The sequence below is a fragment of the Chlorocebus sabaeus genome, chromosome 1 (assembly GCF_047675955.1).
Source record: "Chlorocebus sabaeus isolate Y175 chromosome 1, mChlSab1.0.hap1, whole genome shotgun sequence".
Lineage (NCBI taxonomy): Eukaryota > Metazoa > Chordata > Mammalia > Primates > Cercopithecidae > Chlorocebus > Chlorocebus sabaeus.
Genome location: NC_132904.1, coordinates 104,272,601 through 104,295,295, shown reverse-complemented (window position 1 = coordinate 104,295,295; position 22,695 = coordinate 104,272,601). Strand labels below are relative to the sequence as shown.

Genomic DNA, 22,695 nt, shown 5'->3' with positions numbered 1-22,695 from the left:
TTAAATAAACATTTACTGAGCACCTATTCTGAGTAAGACATAATCCAGTGAGCAAAAAGAAAACACTGATTTTCTTTCTTTTACTTACGTTCTTTGTGAGGTGATCATGTATGCCACTACATTATCTGTTTTTTAAAATTTGACTTTTTAAGCTACTTTGAGTTTTGAATATGACTTTAACAGAATGTGGGTTCTTCAAAATTGCAAGCTACTTATGCTTACTAGAATTTGATGATACATTAATGGCTAAACTTTTGAATCATAGGAATGTGGAGATGGAAGGAAAACAGTTCATCTTGGCTGCTACTTACTGTGTAAAGAAAAGCTACTTATAATTCCTTCCTTCCTTCCTTCCTTCCTTCCTTCCTTCCTTCCTTCCTTCCTTCCTTCCTTCCTTCCTTCCTTCCTTCCTTCTCCCTCCCTCCCTCCCTCCCTCCCTCCCTCCTTCCTTCCTTCTTTCCTTCCGTCCCTCCCTCCCTCCTTTCCCTTTCTTTCTTTCTTTTCTTTTCTTTTCTTTTCTTTCTTTCTTTTTCTTTCTTTCTTTCTCTCTCTCTCTCTCTTTCTTTCTCTCTCTTTCTTTTCTTTCTCTCTCTCTCTTTCTTTCCCCCCTCCCCCCTCCCTCCCTCCCCTCCCTCCCTCCCTCCCTCCCTCCCTCCCTCCCTCCCTTCCTTCCTTCCTTCCTTCCTTCCTTCCTTCCTTCCTTCCTTCCTTCTTTCTTTCTTTTCTTCCTTCTCTTGTTGTGTCTACCAGGCTAGAATGAAGGGACGTGATCTTGGCTCACTGCATACTCCTCCACCTCCTGGGTTTCGTGATTCTCATGCCTCAGCCTCCTGAGTAGCTGGGACTACAGGCGCACGCCACCACAACTTGCTAACTTTTGTACTTTACTTACTAGAGATGGGATTTTGCCATGTTGACCAGGCTGGTCTCAAACTCCTGGCCTCAAGTGATCTGCCCACTTCTGCTTCCCAAAGTGCTGGAATTACAGATGTGAGTCACAGTGCCTGGCCAAAAACTCTTTATAATTTATTTCTAAACATACTTCCAATATAATTTAAAATGCTTTAGAAATGGAAACTGGGTAGGTTATGTGCAGAGTGCGAGAACTTGGCCTAAATGCATATTTCTTTTTGGGTTCCTAATAGGATTTTTATAGATGTACTGGAAGTTGTTATTCTTTACCAGGTATTTACAGGTGGCAGATGTAATGGATTTAAAAATCTCCCCCAAGTAACTGTGTTCCATAGGAGTCTTAGCACTAGTATGAAATCCTGCCTTTAGCTGACAACATGCAACCTAGCAGCACAGATTTATTGAGACATAAAGTGAAGGGAATGCATAATTTGCATTCAAATAATGCATCTTATCCATCATTTGGAACTCTTTTTTCTTCAAATAAAAAGGAAAGAATAATTTAGTGATTTGCCATCCTGATTGTGTCTTAGACTCATCCAGGAGACTTAAAATAGGCTGATATTTGGAATCTACCCCCTGAGAATCTGATCCAATTGGTTTGGGCTGGGGTCTTGGTGTCAGTGTTATTTTTAAAGCCCAGTATGTTTTAATATATAATCAGTAGAGGACTGCCTATCTAATTTGAAAGAGTAAATAAAGAAGAGCTAAAGAAATGAATGTATTCCATCACTGTGTCTCATATATATTATATATGTGTGTATATGAGTGCATCCCATCACTGTGTCTCATATATATATTATATATGTGTGTATATGAATGCATCCCATCACTGTCTCATATATATATTATGTATGTGTGTATATGAATGCATCCCATCACTGTCTCATATATATATTATATATGTGTATATGAATGCATCCCATCACTGTCTCATATATATATTATATATGTGTGTATATGAATGCATCCCATCACTGTCTCATATATATATTATATATGTGTGTATATGAATGCATCCCATCACTGTCTCATATATATATTATATATATGTGTATATGAATGCATCCCATCAGTCTCATATATATATAGTATATATGTGTATATGAATGCATCCCATCAGTCTCATATATATATTGTATATATGTGTATATGAATGCATTCCATCACTGTCTCATATATATATTATATATGTGTCTATATGAATGCATCCCATCACTGTCTCATATATATATTATATATATGTGTATATGAATGCATCCCATCACTGTGTCTCATATATATATTATATATGTATATGAATGCATCCCATCAGTCTCATATATATATAGTATATATGTGTATATGAATGCATCCCATCAGTCTCATATATATATTGTATATATGTGTATATGAATGCATTCCATCACTGTCTCATATATATATTATATATGTGTGTATATGAATGCATCCCATCACTGTCTCATATATATATTATATATGTGTATGTGAGTACATCCCATCACTGTGTCTCATATATATATTATATATGTGTATGTGAGTACATCCCATCACTGTCTCATATATATATTGTATATATATGTATATGAATGCATCCCATCACTGTGTCTCATATATATATTATATATGTATATATGAATGCATCCCATCACTGTCTCATATATATTATATATGTGTATGTGAGTACATCCCATCACTGTGTCTCATATATATATTATATATGTGTATGTGAGTACATCCCATCACTGTCTCATATATATTATATATATGTATATGAATGCATCCCATCACTGTGTCTCATATATATATTATATATGTGTGTATATGAATGCATCCCATCACTGTCTCATATATGTATTATATATGTGTGTATATGAATGCATCCCATCACTGTCTCATATATGTATTATATATGTGTGTATATGAATGCATCCCAGCACTGTCTCATATATATATTTTATATATGTGTATATGAATGCATCCCATCACTGTCTCATATATATAGTATATATGTGTATATGAATGCATCCCATCACTATGTCTCATATATATATTATATATGTGTATGTGAGTACATCCCATCACTGTCTCATATATATATTATATATATATGTATATGAATGCATCCCATCACTGTCTCTCTCATATATATTATATATGTGTGTATATGAATGCATCCCATCACTGTCTCTCTCATATATATTATATATGTGTGTATATGAATGCACCACATCACTGTGTCTCATGTGTATATATAATGTAAAACTAGTGTTTAAATTAGGCACACACTCGTATTATGGCCTTTCCTCTATTCCTCAGTCTTCCTGAAATACCTTTCGGGTGTGTGATTGTTTTGACTCCTCTGTGAACCTTTCCCAGGACGTCTTGAGCTTTGCTTCTCCTTGGCTGCATGCACAACTCTTATTTTAACCCTTTCTCATTTTATTGTGGTTTTGTGTTGTGAGGTCTGTCTGACTCCTCACACAGAAACCTCCTGAGGTGGTTCAACAATAGCACATACCCTATGTGCCAGGCACTGTTAATCATGGAGAATATAATGTCCCTTTCCTCCTGGAGCTTAGAGTTTTGGGGAAAGAACAGTCATAGGCGGTGTGGTTGGTACTATGATAGAGGGATGTGGTATTTTGCAGAGGCACAAAGTAGAGCTCCCTGATCTGTTCTTGGGAGAAGAAAGAGGGTCTGGGACTAGAAAATAGATGAGTCTTAATTCTAAATTCCTTGTGCTTGGCACATATTAACAACCATTGAACTCTGGTGAATATATGGCTGAGGAGCTTACTGACTGAAGACATGAATAAAAGTATATTTTCATTGGAAATCAGGTACATGAGTATGTATTTTGGAATGGAAGGGAGGTTACGATATAGATTTTAGGTTTCCTCGAAGAAAGAAGGAGGGAAATAAAGTGCCTCATGATCTTTTCTTCTTTCATTCCTTGAATTTTTTTTTTTTTTTTTTTTTTTTTTGAGATGGAGTCTTGCTTTGTTGCCCAGGCTGGAGTGCAGTGGTGTGATCTGCAACCTCTGCCTCCTGGGTTCAAGTGATTCTCCTGCCTCAGCCTCCCAAGTAGCTGGAATTACAGGCACGTGCCACCACACCTAGTTAATTTTTTTTTTTTTGTATTTTTACCAAAAATACAGGGTTTCACCATGTTGGCCAGGCTGGTCTCGAACTCCTGACTCAAGTGATCCACCCGTCTTGGCCTCCCAAAGTGCTGGGATTACAGGCATGAGCCACTGTGCCTGGCCTCATTCCTTAAATTCTTAAAGTTATAAAATAGATTCTAACAATAATGTGGTTGGAAGTGACCTTACTCAGCCCATCTTCTACCTGTTTGTCCACTCCTGCCCTCAGTGATCCATAACTCTTGTTTGCTGTGTATTCTGGAAGGCTGGCTCCCCCGGTGTGAAGCTGCCTTGGGGAAATTTGTCTTGGAATTGGATCATATCCTGCCATTGAAGTTCATTTTAGTGGAGGTTCCGTTAGAAAAACCGGGACAGGATATATCCGAAGGTCGGATGCATGTTTCTTCTAGCAACTTCGCTTAGACAGGAACAGGTTTTGTTATGGTATAGAGAGTTCCTCTGTTCAGAATTCACATGAACCAGGACCTTGTACAAATTTTATACAAACGTGAATGTGGAGCTGTAAGTAACAAAAATTGTTTTAAGGCCTTCAGTGTCTATACGTCTGAGTGTTTTTGTCTTCTTTCTTCCTTTGTTCAATTTCCTACCCCATCTCGCTCCGGCTTTTCTCTCTCACTCTTCTGTTATAGATGAGGTCATTATGGTTTGGAGCCAAGAGAAGTGCATTCCTGTAACTTTAAATCTCCATACTCAATTTGTGACTCTCCTTTTTTTAGAAGATGGTTACAGTTTATAATAGTTAGAGGACAGCTTGCTTAATTGTGCTATTTTAGAATGCAGATATGAGCTTACTGTAGGAATTCTGTCAATTTGTGAAGAGGGCTTAATGCTTCCACACTTTTTATTCTCACTTATTTCAGATTTATAATTACTTTCAAGTCCATTTTGAGATGTGAAAAATGTTCTCAATTTGATTAGGTTATCAGCCACTTGGTTAGAGTTTCTGTGCCTGGTACTTTGGACATCCAACTCCCCCATGATGTACAGGGAAGCAGTGTGACTACTGGGAGGAGAGAGATGAGGCCAGGCTCCCTCTTTCTTGACAGCAAGGTGAGGTACAGGGATGCTTTGAAGAAGGGTGTTTTGTCTGGCTTTGAGACAGAATCTTGCTCTGTTGCCCAGGCTGGAGCGCAGTAGCGCCATCTCGGCTCACTGCAACCTCTGCCTTCCAGGTTCAAGAGATTCTCCTGTCTCAGCCTCCCGAGTAGTTGGGATTACAGGTGCCCGCCACCATGCCCAGCTAATTTTTGTATTTTTAGTAGAGACGGGGTTTCACTATGTTGGCCAGATTGGTCTTGAACTCCTGACCTCAAGTGATCCGCCCGCCTCAGCCTCCCAAAGTGCTGGGATTACAGGCGTGAGCCACCGTGCCCAGCCTGAAGGGGTTTTCTAATATAAACTCTGTTATAAAATCATAATGGAGAGAGAACGGAGGGGAAGAGAGGGATGAGGGGAAAGAGAGGAAGGAGAAAGAGATATAGAACATCGGAAGATACCAACTGTGAGGGATGACCCACCTGTTATCCCAAGACTGTGTGCTACAGCAGGGACAGCAGATGTTTAATGGCCAGGAAATTTGGGCATTAGCTCTGCTCCCGTGTGATCTTAGACAAAACACTACTCTTTTCTGGGCCGCAGTCTGCCTGATTAAAGTGGGTTAGTGCTAAGGTTCTGCAATTCTGAGACTTCCTTCCAGGGAAGAGAGGAAGTTTCCTTACAGCCCTTCCTCCCTTTGTCCCTCCCTCCCTCCCTCCCTTTGTCCCTCCCTCCCTCCCTCCCTTTGTCCCTCCCTCCCTCCCTCCCTCCCTCCCTCCCTCCCTCCCTCCCTCCCTCCCTCCCTCCCTCCCTCCCTTCCTTCCTTCCTTCCTTCCTTCCTTCCTTCCTTCCTTCCTTCCTTCCTTCCTTCCTTCCTTCCTTCCTTCCTTCCCTCCCTCCCTCTCTCCCATCCTTTTTTTTTTTTGGCAAACTCTTACTCTGTCGCCCAGGCTGGAGTGCAGTGGTACGATCTTGGCTCACTGCAACCTGCCTCTCAGGTTCAAGTGATCCTCCTCCCTCAGCCTCCCGAGAAACTGGGATTACAGGTGCACACCACCATGCCCAGCTAAATTTTCTATTTTTTGTAGAGATGGGGTTTCACCGTGTTGACCAAGCTGATCTCAAACTCCTGACCTCGGGTAATCCACCCGCCTCGGCCTCCCAAAGTGCTGGGATTACAGATGTGAGCCACCTTTAAGCAAATTTGAACCCTGTGATCTGGTCTTTTAATAGTTAGGAGCACTGATCTCTTCTGCCTTTTACAGACAGTATGACGATGGGTGAATTCTGGGCCTGCTCTGAGTCTCATCTTCTCCATCTGTAGCATGAGCGCAATAGGACTTTTCTCAGGGCTGTTGTCAGGATCATGTTACTGAGATTGTGAACTGTGATAGGTACTAATTGAACAATGAAATATAGGAAAATTGGAATCATTTCCTCAGCCGGGTACCTCTCCCCACATGGTTCCTGAGAGAGGCATATGGCTGGGAATAATGACACAAAATAAACTTTTTCATCCTTTGGCTTTGGCCCCACATTCCCGGAGACTCCTGGTGCACTGTACTGGACTAAGCAGTGAATTTCTTTTGTCTAGGATAGGGCAGCGTAGGACCTGAATCAATGCAAACCATGCCTCCTTCAAGAGGAAGTGTGCACAAGAGAAGGAGATAGCAACTCCTGGACCTGGTTTAGCTCATCAGCCGGTGCTGGGTAGAGCATGCCTAGAAAGAATGCTACCTGTAGGGGAGCAAATCCTTAACTTTTGGCTCATCTTAGTGTAAATTTCCTCCGGTAACCTAAAACAATGTCCTTGGATTTGGCCAGTTCTTGACATCATCACCTTCCCCTTAGAGAGTGGAGATTCCTTCCTTTTGAGAGTACCAGACTCAGCTACATGAAGTATTATAACCCTTTGGAGAGCAATCTAGGAAAACAAAACTGAAGATGCTCATGCCCTAAGAACAAACACCATCTCGTCCAATTCCGTTCTTGGATATATCCAGAGCAAGTGATTCCTTTAAACTTTATTGTAGAAATAGAAAGTCATTATATTTGTAGGACACTTTGAGTTTCCTGTTCCCAGCAGAATGCAACTGGCTGGAGTCTCTCCAGATGCCTTAGATGGCTCCCATCAGGCCATCTGGAGTATTGAGGAGATTAAATCTTAGTGTATCTATAACCCATTTTTTTTTTTTTAATAGAGACAGGGTCTCACTTTGTTGCCCAGGCTCTTTTGAACTCCTGGACTCAAGAAATTCTCCCAATTTTTTTTTTTTTTTTTTAAATAGAGATAGGGTCTCACTATGTTGCCCAGTTTTGAACTCTTGGGCTCAAGCAGTCCTCCTTCCTGGGCTTCCCAAAGTTCTGGGATTGCAGGTGTGAGCCACCACGCCTCGCCATCTGTAACCCATTTGTACCACCTGGCTAAAAACTAGAAAAAACTCTTAGAAAATTACATCAAAAGACATATGAAAACAAAAAGAAAAAGGAATATAACCAAAATATTCATCAGCGATGGAATGGATTAATAAAGCATGATGTAGTCATGTGGTAGAGTACTATACAGTACTGAAAAAAACAAGAACTCATGTATCCATATGGATGGCTCTCTCAAACCCTGTTGATCAAAACCACAATTGCAGAATTATATACAGTATGATGCTGTCTATTTAAAATTTTGAAACAATGCTATTTGTTGCTTAGGGATACTTACATAAATATTAAAATATGTAGAAAGGCATGAAAATAATAAATACTAAGTTCTAATTAGTTACCTCAGGAGGCCTAAGAGATTAGAGAGAACACACGTAGGATACCTTGATGTTGCCAAATATTTCTTTCTTTTCTTTTTTTCTTTTTTGTAGTGGTGTGATCTCAGCCCACTCTAACCTCCACCTCTCAGGTTCAAGCTATTCTTGTGCCTCAGCCTCCCTACTAGCTGGGATTACAGGTGTGCACTACCATGCCTGGCTAATTTTTGTGTTTTTAGTAGAGATGGGGTTTCGGCATGTTGCCCAGACTGGTCTCGAACTCCTGGGCTCAAGTAATTCACCTACCTTGGCCTCCCAAAGTGCTGGGATTACAGGCATTAGCCACTATGCCCAGCTGACAATTGTTTCTTTCTTTTTCTTTTTTTTTTTTTTTTTTTTTTTTTGAGACAGAGTCTTGCTCTGTCGCCCAGGCTGGAGTGCAGTGGCGTGATCTTGGCTCACTGCAACCTCCGCCTCCTAGGTTCAAGCGATTCTCTTGCCTCAGCCTCATGAGTAGCTGGGACTACAGGCGCATGCCAGCACGCCCAACTAATTTTGTATTTTTAGTAGAGATGGGGTTTCACCATGTTGGTTAGGCTGGTCTCGAACTCCTGACTTCGTGATCCTCCTGTCTCAGCCTCCCAAAGTTGCTGGGATTACAGGCATGAGCTACCGCGCCTGGCAAATTGTTTATTTTTTGAGGTGATAGATACATGGATACATGTTGATTATACATTATACATACTTTGTTAGATAGAAGAATTACTAAAAATTAAAAATGAAATACGCTGTGAGAGAGTAGTTCAAGGTGAGGCTGGAGAGTCAGATGGTGGGTTGCCTGTAGGGCCATTTGAAAGTGTGGCTTTCACCCAAGGCCAGAGGGGAACCAGCCAGTGAAAGGTTTTATTTTTATTTGTATTTATTTTATTTTAGGTTTTAGACATGAGAAATAATCTCATCATATTAACACTCAGAACTCATGCCTGCTGCAGCGTGGAGACTGGATTTGGGTAGAATAACAGTAGGACAGGAAGAATACTTAGAAAAAGTTTCCTCTTTGAAACACCACCTTCTCTAGGCCTCCAGATTGTTTCTTCCTTCCTAGTTCTCCCCTTACCTCTCTGGCCATGCCCCTTTATCTCCATCTCTAATGAGTCTTCCTCCCTCCTTCCCTTCCTTCCGTCCTTCCGTCCTTCCTTTCTTCCTCTCATTCTGTCGCCGAGGCTGGAGTGCAGTGGTGCAATCTCAGCTCACTGCAACCTCTGCCTCCTGGGTTCAAGCGATTCTCATGCGTCAGCCTCCTGAGTGCTGGGATTACAGGCGCCCGCCACCACACCCTGCTAATGTTTGTATTTTTACTAGAGACGGGGTTTCACCATGTTGGCCAGGCTGGCCTCAAACTCCTGACCTCAAGTGATCTGCCTGCCTTGGCCTCCCAAAGTACTGGGATTACAGGCATCAGCCACCGCATCCAGCCTCTCCAGCCCTTTAAATATTGCTGTTTCCCATGGTATTTCTTTTTTGCTCTCTTTTCTTCCCAATTTTTAGTTATATGCCTTAGTGATCTCATTATGTCCCGCATTCAGCTACCACCTTTATGCTCATGATTCTCAAGTTTATTTCTCCAATCTAATCCTTTCTTCCAGCTCCAAGCTGCCTACTGGACATTTCTTCTTGGCTATCTCATAATTAAACAAAATCCAGCATGTCCAAAATGGAGTTATTATCCTTTCTAAATATGCCTTTTCCTTCTGCCTTTAGGATCTTGGTTAACCATATTGCTATCTATCCAATTATCTGATCCAGAAAATAGGTATTATTGTAGACTCTTCTGTCTCAGTCAACTTGCTTCTTTAATTAGTTTCCATGTTAGAAATGCAAGGTAAGGGCCAGTCACAGTGGCTCACACTTGAAATCCTAGCACTTTGGGAGGCTGAGGTGGGAGGATCCCTTGAGCCTGGGAGTTTGAGACCAACCTGAGCAATGTAGTGAAACCCCATCTTTACAAAAAAAAAAAAAAAAAATTAGCTGGGCATAGTGGCATGTGCCCATAGTCCTAGTTATTTGGGAGGCTGAAGTGGGAGGATTGCTTGAGTCTGGGAGGTCAAGCCTGCAGTGAGCTACGATTGCACCACTGCACTGCGAGCAGTAGAACAAGACCCTGTCTTAAAAAAAAAAAAAAAGACACACACACACGTACACACGTGCTTTACAAAGTATGTTATAGTCAAGTAATCAAAATGATCTCTAAATGGATGTTCAGTGAAATGGGGGAATATGCCTTTGTGGGAATGGAGGGGATCAGAAAGATAAAAGAGAATAAAAATGTAGTCCTTCAATAACTAACATTTAAACATTTATTTCATAAAATAAAATGAAGAACCACGTGGAATAATTAGCATTTCCCTTTGTGTTTAGCTGTGTGTGTGTGTGTGTGTGTGTGTGTGTGTAAGTGTAAGGTATAGCTTATTTGCAAGCTATTCTGATTTCTTCCCTTGTTTTCCAGGAATATTTTGAAAACAATTGCTCTGGGTCAGATGTTGTCCTTGTGTATATGTGGGACAGCCATCACCAGCCAGTATTTGGCAGAAAGATACAAAGTGAACACCCCCATGCTTCAGAGCTTTATCAATTACTGCTTGCTGTTCCTAATTTATACAGTGATGCTGGCATTTCGATCAGGTATGTCAGATGTGGAAATTACCTTTTCAACAAAATTATCTTCATAAAAATTACTAGAAAAATATGACACCTCTGAATTCTGTGAAAGTAGTAACTAGAGACTTATGCATAGTTCTCTGAAATTGTTGATTAAAGTAAGTAGCACCATACTGTTTGTAACAGAGAAGTTGTCCAAAAAAAGTGTTTTGTTGTTGTTGTTGTTGTTGTTGTTGTTTGTTTTTGAGCCAGGGTCTCACTCTGTCACCCAGGCTGGAGTGCAGAGATGCAATCTTGGCTCACTGTATGTAGCCCTGACCTCCCAGGCTCAAGTAGTCCACTCACCTCACCCTCCCTAGTAAGATGGGACTACAGGCGTGTGCCACCATGCCTGGCTAATTTTTTTTTTTTTTTTTGGTAGAGAAGGGTTTTTGCCATGTTGCCCTGGCTAGTCTCTTAACTCCTGGGCTCAAGTGATCTGCCCATCTCAGCCTCCCAAAGTGCTAGGATTTCAGGCGTGAGCCATTGGACCTGACCTAAAAAGTATAAATGTCATTACAAGTTAGGTCCCCCCCAATTTAAAAAAATTTTTAAATATTAAGATGATATTAAAAACACTTAAAGTCAAGAACCTTACTCTCCAAAATATTTACTTACGACTAAACAAAGATGGTAAATGGAACATTAGTTGATTGTGTAGATCAGGTCTCTGTTTTTTTTTTTTTTTTTTTTTTCTTTTTTTGTGCAGTGGCATAATCTTGGCTCACTGCAACCTCCACCTCCTGGGCTTAAGTGATTCTTGTGCCTCAGCCTCCTGTGTAGCTGGGACTACAGGCACACACCACCATGCCCGGCTAATTTTTGTATTTTTAGCAGAGACAGGGTCTCACCGTGCTCCTGACCTCAAGTGATTCACCTGCCTTGGCCTCCCAGAGTGCTGGGATTATAGGTGTGAGCCACTGTGCCCAGCTAATTTTTGCATTTTTTGTAGAGACGGGGTTTCACCATGTTGCCCAGGCTGGTCTTGTATTCCTGAGCTCAAGCAATCCTCCCACCTCGGCTTCCCAAAGTGCTGAGATTACAGGTGTGAGTCACTGGGCCCAGCCAGATACATTATTATTAACCAAAATCAGTAATTTACCTTAGGGGTCACTCTTGGTATTGTGCATTCTATAGGTTTTGACAAATGTATAATGGCATACATTTACCATTACAGTATCAAACAGAACAGCTCCAGTGCCCTGAAAATCCCTCTGCTCCACCTATTCATTCCTCCTTCCCTCCCCACAAACTCCTGGTAGCTACAGCTTCAGTGTTGCTCTGTCACCCAGGTTGGAGTACAGTGCAGTGGCGTGATCTTGGCTCACTGCAACCTCTGTCTCCTGGGTTCAAGCGATTCTCCTGCCTCACCCTCCCTAGTAGTTGGGATTACAGGCACGTGCCACTATACCCGGCTAATTTTTGTATTTTTAGTGGAGATGCTGGCCAGATTGGTCTCGAACTCCTGACCTTACGTGATCTGTTTGCCACGGCCTTCCAAAATATGGGGATTACAGATACCCGTCCAGCTTCATTATTTTTTAAAACTTTAGTTTAACCCTTCGTTGTAAAGGGGTTTGAAGGTCTGATTCTAAATTTACTACTTGCTTTTGAATCATGTGGCCGACACAGCAGAAGAAAAAGCCTCACAAAGGTTAGTGAATCCAGTGAAGAAGGACGGCACTGTGCACACTCACGAAATTACAGTAATTTATTTCATCCCATGCACCAGCTATCTGAAGGTTTTAATTGAAATTTAGGGCTGGGTGTGATGGCTCACACCTGTAACCCCAGCACTTAGGCAGTTGGAGGTGGGAGGATCGCCTGAGGCCCGGAGTTCAAGACCAGCCTGAGCAACATGATGAAACTCCTTCTCTACAAAAAATGTAAAAATTAGCTGGGTATGATGGCATGTCCCTGTAGTCCCAGCTACTTGGGAGGCTGAGGTGGAGGATGGCTTGATCCCAGGAGGCTGAGGTTGCAGGGAGCCAAGATGGCACCACTGCACTCAAGCCCAAATGACAGACCAATACCCTGTCTCCAAAGGAAGAGAAAAAAAAAAAAAAGAGCTGGGAGTGGAACGATACATGGTTAATAACCCTATACTTTGCTCTTTGTGGAAGCATTGGCCTTCGGGAATTCGGTGAGACTCCCAAATATATCAGTGCAGTTAGTCTCCCTAAGGGATGGTTGTTAGGTACTTCCTATGCCATTTGATGCTAGGAGGACTAATTCCGTGTTGTTGTTGTTTTTTCTTCTGAGACGGAGTTTTGCTCTTGCTGCCCAGGCTGGAATGCAATGGCACGATCTCGGCTCAATGGCACGATCTCAGCTCAGTGCAACCTCTGCCTCCCAGATTCAAGTGATTCTTTTGCCTCAGCCGCCCTAGTAGCTGGAATTACAGGCACCTGCCACCATGTCCGGCTAATTTTTTTTATTTTTAATAGAGACAGAGTTTCTCCATGTTGCCCAGGCTGGTCTCGAACTTCTGACCTCAGGTGATCTGCCCACCTTGGCCTCCCAAAGTGCTGGGATTACAGGTGTGAGCCACCGCACCCGGCCTAATTCTGTGTTTTCAAGATGTTCCTGCTAATTGGATTTTACTGATAATTATTTGGTTATGATTCTCACTACTTTTATTTATTTGTGAGTTATCTTGCCATAAAGCCTTCTCATATATGTGCCAACTCTGCATCTCCTGTGATGCCAGATTCTCCAAAGTAGTGAATCCAATTAATTTGAATAAATATAATTTGGGGGAATAAAATGTGTTTCTTCAGTGTGCCACTAAGCCTTTTCTCAAACTTATAATGTACTTATTTTTCACTTGAAAGCACATCTCTTCCAAAAGAATGATCACATGCAGACTTTTCTTTGAAGAAGCCCATGGATAGAAGTTAAATAACCAATTAATTTCTAGGAAAACATTTCATTTCCTAAGATAGTCCGTGGCTTGTCAGAAATGGTAACATGCAAGCTCATATCCAGAAATTTTATTTCTGTTATGATAGGGAAGGGATTTTTTAAAAAGTTATTTTTTTTTAAGTTCTGGGGTACATGTGCAGAATGTGCAGGTTTGTTACATAGGTAAACATGTGCCATGGTGGTTTGCTGAAGCTATCAACCCATCACCTAAGTATTAAGTCCAGCATGCATTAGCTCTTTTCCTTAAGGCTCTCCTCCCGCCCTGCCCTCCCCCCTTTTTTTTCTTAAAGAGGTGGACTCTCATTATGTAAGCCCAGCTGGTCTTGAACTCTTGGGCTTCAGCTGTCCTCCACCCTTACCTCAACCTCCTGAGTAGCTAGGAAAGGGAATTTAACCGCTTTTCTCTTACTTTCATTCTGGTGCTTTTATTGAACACTTGGTCTCTGATGACACTTTAACTAGGGTTTCATACTAGAAAAAAATCTAACTCTGGTGAGCTGTTGCAGGAGGTTGGGTTATGAAGACCATAACCTTCATAACACTGGGAGGGTGCCACGTTGGAAATACACAGTAGCCAGGCGTGGTAGCTCACGCCTGTAATCCCAGCACTTTGGGAAGCTGAGGCAGGCAGATCGCTTGAGCTCAGGAGTTCGAGACCAGCCTGGGCAACATGGTGAGACCCCCATCTCTGCTAAAAATACAAAAATAATTAGCTGAGTATGATGGCGTACGCCTGTGGTCCCAGCTACTCAGGAGGCTGAGGTGGGAGGCTGGCTTGCACCCAGGAGGCAGAGGTTGCAGTTAGCTGAGATTGCGCCACTGCACTCCAGCCTGGGCAACAGAATGAGACCCTATCTCAAAAAGAAGAAGAAGAAGAAAAAGAAATTCTTGCTTCTACTCTTTTATCTTCAAATCAACATGTATGGTATCATTTGCAAATAACATGTACTCACCCAGATTTCTTTCAACCAGGCAGTGATAACCTTCTAGTAATCTTGAAAAGAAAATGGTGGAAGTACATCCTGCTGGGACTAGCAGATGTGGAAGCTAATTATATGATTGTCAGAGCCTACCAGTACACAACTCTAACCAGTGTCCAGGTAAGAGGGAGCCCTCTGACCACTTTGGATTTTATAGCTTCAAAAGGAGAACACGAAGTCATACGTGTTGACCTCATTTTATTGAAAATCTGTTCAGTTGAAGAAAACCTAAACACAAGTGGGTGCTGTTTTCTAGTAGAGCATATGCTCTAATGAGTAATGTTTCCTAGAATTAGTGAAAATGTATACAAGTTAAGCTGCCCCCAAACTGCTAATGCTATGGCAGAGCAGTTCCTACCACAGTAAGCGTAAATATTTAGTTGGCAGTTGATGCTGTGGTGTTGACGTGTGTTCTGTTTTATATGCTGCTGAAACATGGCATATGAAAGTAGATCTGCCTTTGTTCTATAGGAAAGTTGGAGCTTTGCAAGCATAGTAGAGATTCATGACAAAGGAACCATTGGAAGAAACCCATTAGACATTTTTGGGAGAGGTGGTAGCCAGAGTTAAAACTCCCATCCCTGTTTCTTTGTTAGGTTTATTCTTGCTGCATTGAAAGAAAAATATTCGTTCCTACATTGCAGAGGTTTTCAACTTTGTAAAGTTGAAGACAACTGATTTCAGTTGTCTTAATGTTTGCAAACTATGGGATGTGTCATAACATTAACTCACCGTTACTAACTACAAAATGTTTTATAAATGGAGGTGAAAGTGAGATAGACTCAAATGCCAGGTTTAGATGTCACAGTTTAATAAGTTTATAACTTTTTTTTTTCATTTTCTTAAATAATAAAAAAAAGTTTGTATCAGATATGGGATTTGAAGTTTATAACTTTTTGATATATCCCTTTCTCACTCTACAAAATACAGAGATATTCTTACTTGACTCTAAATTTTAGGGACTGGAAAAATTGAAATTAGACTTATTTCGCATAAAAAATATAAGGATTGTTGAGAACTCAATATTTTTCCAATGTGAACCTACATTAAATGTTATTGCCAGAGTGCCTTATATTAAATACTTTGTTTTCTGTAACATTTTGCTAAGCATTGTTCTCAGCAAACCTCTTGGACTTTGACCAGTATGGGTTAAAAAGCTGAGATAGGAAATGATTTATTAAGACAGACACCATAGGAGGCACACAGAGAACCTAAAGTTTTGCAAAAATTAAACCCAGCAGTTACCTAGAGAATGAAGCATGAGAATGAAGTTACCTAGTATCACTAATAGGAGTAAGTGTACTTTTAGCATTGGTTAATGAAGTATACATAAGTATGCAGAAAATGGCATTTTCTTGTCACATCTACTCTCATAATCTCACATACATTTTAATTACTTGATTACAATTCCCAGGAACTTTGATCTCTAATAATGATAAAAAGTTTTGAATTGGTGCAAAGCCTAAACACAGTTTAGAACACTTACAGTTGGATATTTGCGACTGAAGTTCGTGCCTTCTTTCAATTTCAAAGAAATTGAAAAGAATTTCTTTCACGCTAGCCTCTTAGAAAAACCTAAGCATTTGGTTGCCAAAAGTCATGCACTTATGGTCCTAGTGAGGAATATATTATAAAAAAGGCATCTAACAAGGTAATGACAGTAGCAGAGACGGCTGTCACAGGACTGATTCAAGCTGGTTCTCCACCTGAGTAAATCTCTGGCCTGGGTAGTCCAAAAGGATGGAAATTTGGATTAGATGGTCTTTGAACCTTCTTTTTAAGGATTCCTTAGAAGGTTCTGTAATTACCAACAGTCATGGCATAGTTCATGTGAAGATCATGCTATGGCCTAGGTTTCTGCTCATGTCCCTTCCCACTTTACTGCCACATCAACCCATTTCCCACTCATGGCCTGCTCCTTCTCTCCTGTGCTGCTCTGTTCTTCCTAGAATGCAGTCTTTTTTGAAGCCTGCTCCCCTCATTGTCAAAGACTAATTCAATTTTCATTTTCTCTTCTATACTCTATCGTACCTCTAATATGGTCTGACTCATTTTTATACTAACCACGTGGCAGGGTCTGTCTTAGTACCCTGCTTACTGTGACTATACAATAATTTTTAAAAACTAAATTGATACTCTTAGAACTGAAACAATCAGAGAAGACATCCATCACCAAGAATACTTTTTTTTTTTTTTTTTTTTTTTTTTCTGAGGAGGAGTCTTGCTCTGTCACCCAGGCTGGAGCACAATGCTATGATCTCCACTCACCGCAGCCTCCGTCTCCCAGGTTCAAGTGATTCTCCTGCCTTATCCTCCTGAGCAGCTGGTATTACAAGCATGTGCCACCACACCTGGCTTTTTTTTTTTTTTTTTTTTAGATGGAGTCTCATTCTGTCGCCCCGCTGGAGTGCAGTGGGGTAATCTTGGTTCCCTGCAGCCTCGGCCTCCTGAGTAGCTGGGATTACAGGCATGCGCCACCATGCCCAGCTGATTTTTTTTGTATTTGAGTAGATATAAGGTTTTGCCATGTTGGCCAGGCTGGTCTCAAACTCCTGACCTCAAGTGATCCTCCTGCCTTGGCCCCCATAGTGCTGGGATTACAGGCATGAGCCACCGCACCCCGCCACCAAGAATGCATTTTGAAAAGAAGGTTCACATGTCTGAAGGTGATAGATATCAGATGAGAAGTCATGGAATGTTAGAGTCGGAGGGAACCTGTGTGATCATTTCATCTGATCTTTTTATTTTATCTTTTGACTTGGAGAGTGACTGGCTGGGGACCACACATCTAGCTGGTCAGTGTGGGGCTGGGACCTGAGGTCTCTGGAGCTCTGACCATGACATAGGCAGCTCCCTCATTGCCCAACAAAAATTGTTAAAGACAGAGCAAATTTAAGTTTGATTTTAAGACACAAGGATAAGGGAATCTTCTGTGGTGGTTCTTAGAATGTCTTTTCCTACTTTTTTTTGTTTAAGGAATGTAGTTGAGATTTTGTTAAGCCATATGGCTGGATTCTGCTGGTGTCTTCAGGGACAGGGTATTATCATTTGCATCGTTTAATGTTTTGTTATTCAGGCAGGCTCAATAAAGCACTTAGGAGATTAGAGTTCTGCAGCTGGAATAAATAACAAGGCAAGATGCCGTTCCTACACATGATGCGTTGGACTCCACTGATGCTACTGCAGTGAAAGGCAATCAGTAAACAACTGTGGACAGGATTGAATGGGCTGCTGGAGATTAGGGGCCTGTCCTGTTCAAGACTAACCAGATACGGAGAGAATCAGGCACAAGGTTTGAAACAACAGGGTGAGCAATAAAACAGCAGTTTCAGGAATATTATTGGTATAAGGAATATATTTCTTCCTTGAAAGAAATACATTGGAATTCATCAAGAATCTTTTGAATATATTTTATCCTTGAATGCACGTTAAATTTGTGAATTTAAGAATTGAACAAATTCACTCTCTTTTTTATCTTTTATCTTGCAAACAACTTTGGGCCTGCTATAATTTTGGCATGCTTAATCCCTCTGCCTTCCAGATGAGCAATATCAGGTATATAGCTAGTGTTTTCTGGACCTATTTATCAACAGGTGATGGAGAAGCACGTGAGGAGGATGAGCAAGAATATTTGCTGTGAGCACGAGTGTGTCTCACGTGGTGGGGTTGGACGCTTTGTCAGGGAGATGGTGTCTGTTCTCTCATAGTAACCAGTGCTTCTTTGTAGCACTTAGCCCAATTCCAGTGAAATATCTGGTGTGATTGTTTATTCCATGTCCTTTCTAGCTTTGTGTGCTCCTGAGGGCACAGCTTGCTCTGTCCTGTTCACCTCTATTTCTAGCTGCTTTCACAGTGTCTCACACATGCAAGGTGTTTAGCAAATATTTGTTGGCTGAGTAAATGGTTGCCTGCAGGAATGTTTGTCTACCGAACTTAAAGATACACACAGGGCCAGGCATGGTGGCTCACGCCTGTAATCCCAGCACTTTGGGAGGCCAAGGCAGGCAGATCACCTGAGGTCAAGAGTGCAAGACCAGCCTTGCCAACATGACGAAACCCCATCTCTACTAAAAAATACAAAAATTAGCTGGGCATGGTGGGAGACGGCTGTAATCCCAGCTCCTCAGGAGGCTGAGGCAGGAAGAGTTGCTTGAACCCAGGAGGCAGAGGTTGCAGTGAGTCGAGATTGTGCCACTGCACTCCAGCCTGGGTGACAGAGCGAGACTCCATCTCAAAAAAATAAAATAAAATAAAATAAGATAAAAAAGATATACACAGGTGGGAACATAGAGGTAAAGAGCACAGGCCCTCAGCAGAATTCTTGTGTTCAGCAACTGACTCTTCCATTGTATTTTATTATTTTATTTATTCACTTATTTTGAGACAGGGTCTCTCTGTATTGTCCAGGCTGGAGTGCAGTGGCACCATCACAGCTCACTGCAGCCTTGAACTCCCAGGCTCAAGTGATCCTCTCACCTTAGCTTCCCAAGTAGCTGGGACTACAGGCATGCACCACCACACCCAACTATTTTATTTTTTATTTTTTTTGTACAGACAGCATTTCACCATGTTGCCCAGGCTGATCTCGAACTCCTGGGCTCAACCAATCTGCCTGCCACAGCCTCCCAAAGTGCTAAGATTACAGGCCTGAGCCACTGTGCCCAGCTGTCATCCCATTTTTAACTATGACAACTCATTTCACCTCTTTGTACCTTCATTTTCTCATGTATAAAATTGGATTGTAATTTCAGTCTCACAGAGTTGTTGTGAGAATTACATGAGTGAATTCAGGTAAAGCTCTTGGTATAGGGCTGGCAATAATAAATGCTCAATAAATACTGACTCCTATTATAAATACTGACTCCTATTATTTCTTAATTACTCATCTTTTAGCTAATGAGAGATATGTTTTAAACTGTTGATTCTCTTTCCATGCAGCTTTTGGATTGCTTTGGGATTCCTGTGTTGATGGCTCTGTCGTGGTTTATTCTTTATGCAAGATACAGAGTGATCCACTTCGTTGCTGTGGCTGTCTGTCTGTTGGGTGTAGGAACCATGGTTGGTGCAGACATACTAGCAGGGAGGGAAGACAATTCAGGTAAGATGGTGTCACATGTTTGTGCTTCAGTCACAGAATTTTGTTTATGTTTTCACTTTTATTCTGCAAACTATATCTTTTTATAGTAAAAAGCAGAAAATACATTCTGGTTAACTACATTTGAAATTATATTTTTAGATTTACTTGTATCTGGTATTTTGTAACTACCTTCACAAAACAATCTGTATGTTCCTACCAGCCTACAGTTTTCCTTCTTTTTTGTTACATTAAATAGTTTTGCTTGTCTCTTGAGAGCAAAGTTTCTTTATATATTTGCAATAATCTTTTGTCTCATACATTTAAGATTGGTTACTGGAAAACCTGTCGATTCTTTTCTTCTTTTTTTATTTAATCAACGAAGAAACTTGTTCACTGGAGTATTTCTTTTTAAGTCACTGTATAGGTGAGAATACTTTGCCACACTTTGTGTTGAATTCAGTTGATAGTATAAAATGTAATTAAGGCCTATGAATTCATCCAAGCTTCAAGTGAGTTAAATGTCTCCTTGGATTGAGAGAGAAAATTACAGTTGATACTATAAAATCTAATTAAGGTCTATGATTCACCCAATCTACAAGTGAGCTAAGTGTCTCCTTGAATTGAGAGGGAAAATTACTTTGAAAGCAGGTTCCCATTTTTCAAATTGACCTACCTCTTCAGTGAACTCCATTAATTTGTCATGTCATAGAATCATTTTCTGAGGCCTTACATTATGATATATACCATCAATTTCTAGCCTGTTAGACTTCTGAGGAGTTAAATTATGAAAAATCACAGCAGAATTGAACCAGAAAGTGAGAAGACTTCTAGTAACCAGGTTGGGTGCGGTGGCTCACACCTGTAATCCCAGCATTTTGGAAGGCCAAGGTGGGTAGATCACCTGAGGTCAGGAGTTCGAGACTAGCCTGGCCAACATGGTGAACCCTCCATCTCTACCAAAAATACAACAATTAGACCAGGCACAGTCACGCACACCTGTAATCCCAGTACTTTGGGAGGCCAAAGTGAGCGGATCACTTGAGTTCTGGCGTTCAAGACCAGTACAAATACAAAAATTAGCCAGGCCTGATGGAGGGTGCCTGTAAATCCAGCTACATGGGAGGCTGAGGCAGGAGAATCACTTGAACCCAGAGATGTAGGTTGCAGTGAGCTGAGATTGAGCCACTGCACTCCACACTCCAGCCTGAGCGACAGAGCAAGACTCTGTCTCAAACAGACACACACACACACTCACACGTCAACTTCTAGTAACCAGTTTCTTCTTCTTGAGCATCATTTAAATAAACACGAGTCAGATGACCGCCTGGAGGCACGCTGTAGAGGTTCACCTGTTGACAGTGTTTTGCTTTCTGTGGCTTGTCTTCCTGCAGGGAGTGATGTATTGATTGGCGACATCTTGGTCCTTCTTGGGGCTTCCCTCTATGCCATTTCGAATGTTTGTGAGGAATACATCGTGAAGAAGCTGAGCAGACAGGAATTTTTAGGAATGGTGGGCCTGTTTGGAACAATTATCAGTGGTATACAGCTGTAAGATTCTACAATTTTTTTCTAAAAACAAAACAAGCAAATATATTATAGATGATAACTACTAATATTCATTATTTATTTGGCCCAAATTCACATTTGAAATTAGTATTAGGTGGATGCAAGAGTAATTGTGGTTTTGCCATTACCTGATAACTTGCTGAGTGTCTATTAGAGGATTGTTAAAATATCAAGAATTACTTCCTGTTTTCTTAAACAGGTGTGTTGCTTAGGATTCCTGATTAGCATGTGGTAGAGGCATTTACCAGTAAGGAGTTTTCTTTTTTAGTTATTTCCAGAAAATATTAACACATTAACTTCCTAAGCTTATTCAAAAACAAAGCATAATATCACATTTTTCTCCTATACTTGACTGTTATTGCAGAGCACCTGTAAGGGAGTCAAACATATCTTTATGAGCTCCTTTGGTTTTATTGTCATTTTTATTGAAGATAGTTATTTTTATATTCTAAGACAAATTCAAAAGTCCGTGTAGTTCTGCACTTTAGCTGAAGTATAGTGACTAAAATGCTTATAAAATAGTGAAAATTAGTATGTGGACCTCTCTGTGACGTCTTGTTTTAATCTTAGATTGATTGTGGAATATAAGGATATCGCCAGCATTCACTGGGACTGGAAAATTGGTATGTAAAGAAAGAAATCCTTTTAGTCAGCATTCTTTCCTTTAACTAACACATGAACACCTAGAGGATTATACTGTGCTTTATTTTAATATTTAGACACCTTTGTAAAATCCCAGAGTGATTTAATACATATCAGCTACAGTGCTTTACATTGAGTTTTCTCTGAAAATTGGTAGATAAACTTCCATAAAAGTTAATTCTTAATCTTTACCTGCAGGAATAGCCTTTGGTTACTAGGGATCCTGAACAAGACTGGAGATTGAACTTTGGTCAAACCAACTTTCAAGTAGATCTGTATCTCGGGTCCTCAAATTTCTTGCGAAGGTTATCTGCTTGATATAATTTGTGAAGCATTAACCTGAATCGTCAATGGTGTGAAATCTCCCTCACCTCCCATTGCTCCTGTCATCTGAATAATCCTAGGCATCTGCATAAATAAATAAAGGAAAACAAAATGGTGATGGGACAGTCAGAAAAGATTTGAACCTGGTTTAACGATGGAGTGGGGAGAAGTTAAATAGTACATAGGTGTCATTGAAGATTGTCTACCATGCTTGATCATTTAATTCAATTAAATAACTTAGATTGCAGGCTGGGCGGGGTGGCCCACACCTGTAATCCCAGCACTTTGGGAGGCCGAGATGGGCGGGTCACCTGAGGTCAGGAGTTCGAGACCAGCCTGGCCAACATGAAGAACCCCGTCTCTACTAAAAATACAAAAAAAAAAAAAAAAAAAAAAAAATTAGCCGAGCATGGTGGCGGGCACCTGTACTCTGAGCTACCCGGGAGGCTGAGGCAGGAGAATCACTTCAACCTGGGAGGCGGAGGTTGCAGTGTGCTGAGATTGCGCCACTGTACTCCAGCCTGGGCAATAGTGCGAGACTCCATCTCGAGAAAAATAAAAATAACTTACATTGCCAGGAAGTGTGTGTGTGTGTGTGTGTGTGTGTGTGTGTTGCGTAT

At 41.0% G+C, this 22,695-nt stretch overlaps 1 protein-coding gene across 2 annotated transcripts in view; it reads left to right on the top strand.

Annotated features, from left to right (window-relative positions):
- Positions 1–22,695, top strand: part of SLC35F2 (solute carrier family 35 member F2) — a 66,195-nt gene that overhangs the window by 34,052 nt on the left and 9,448 nt on the right. For both annotated transcript variants that reach the window (XM_008020740.3, XM_073020835.1), the window contains exons 2-6: positions 10,371–10,546; positions 14,459–14,586; positions 19,405–19,564; positions 20,935–21,091; positions 21,680–21,732. In XM_008020740.3, the coding sequence (XP_008018931.1) occupies positions 10,371–10,546; positions 14,459–14,586; positions 19,405–19,564; positions 20,935–21,091; positions 21,680–21,732 (674 nt within the window). The remainder of the gene's footprint in view (positions 1–10,370; positions 10,547–14,458; positions 14,587–19,404; positions 19,565–20,934; positions 21,092–21,679; positions 21,733–22,695) is intronic.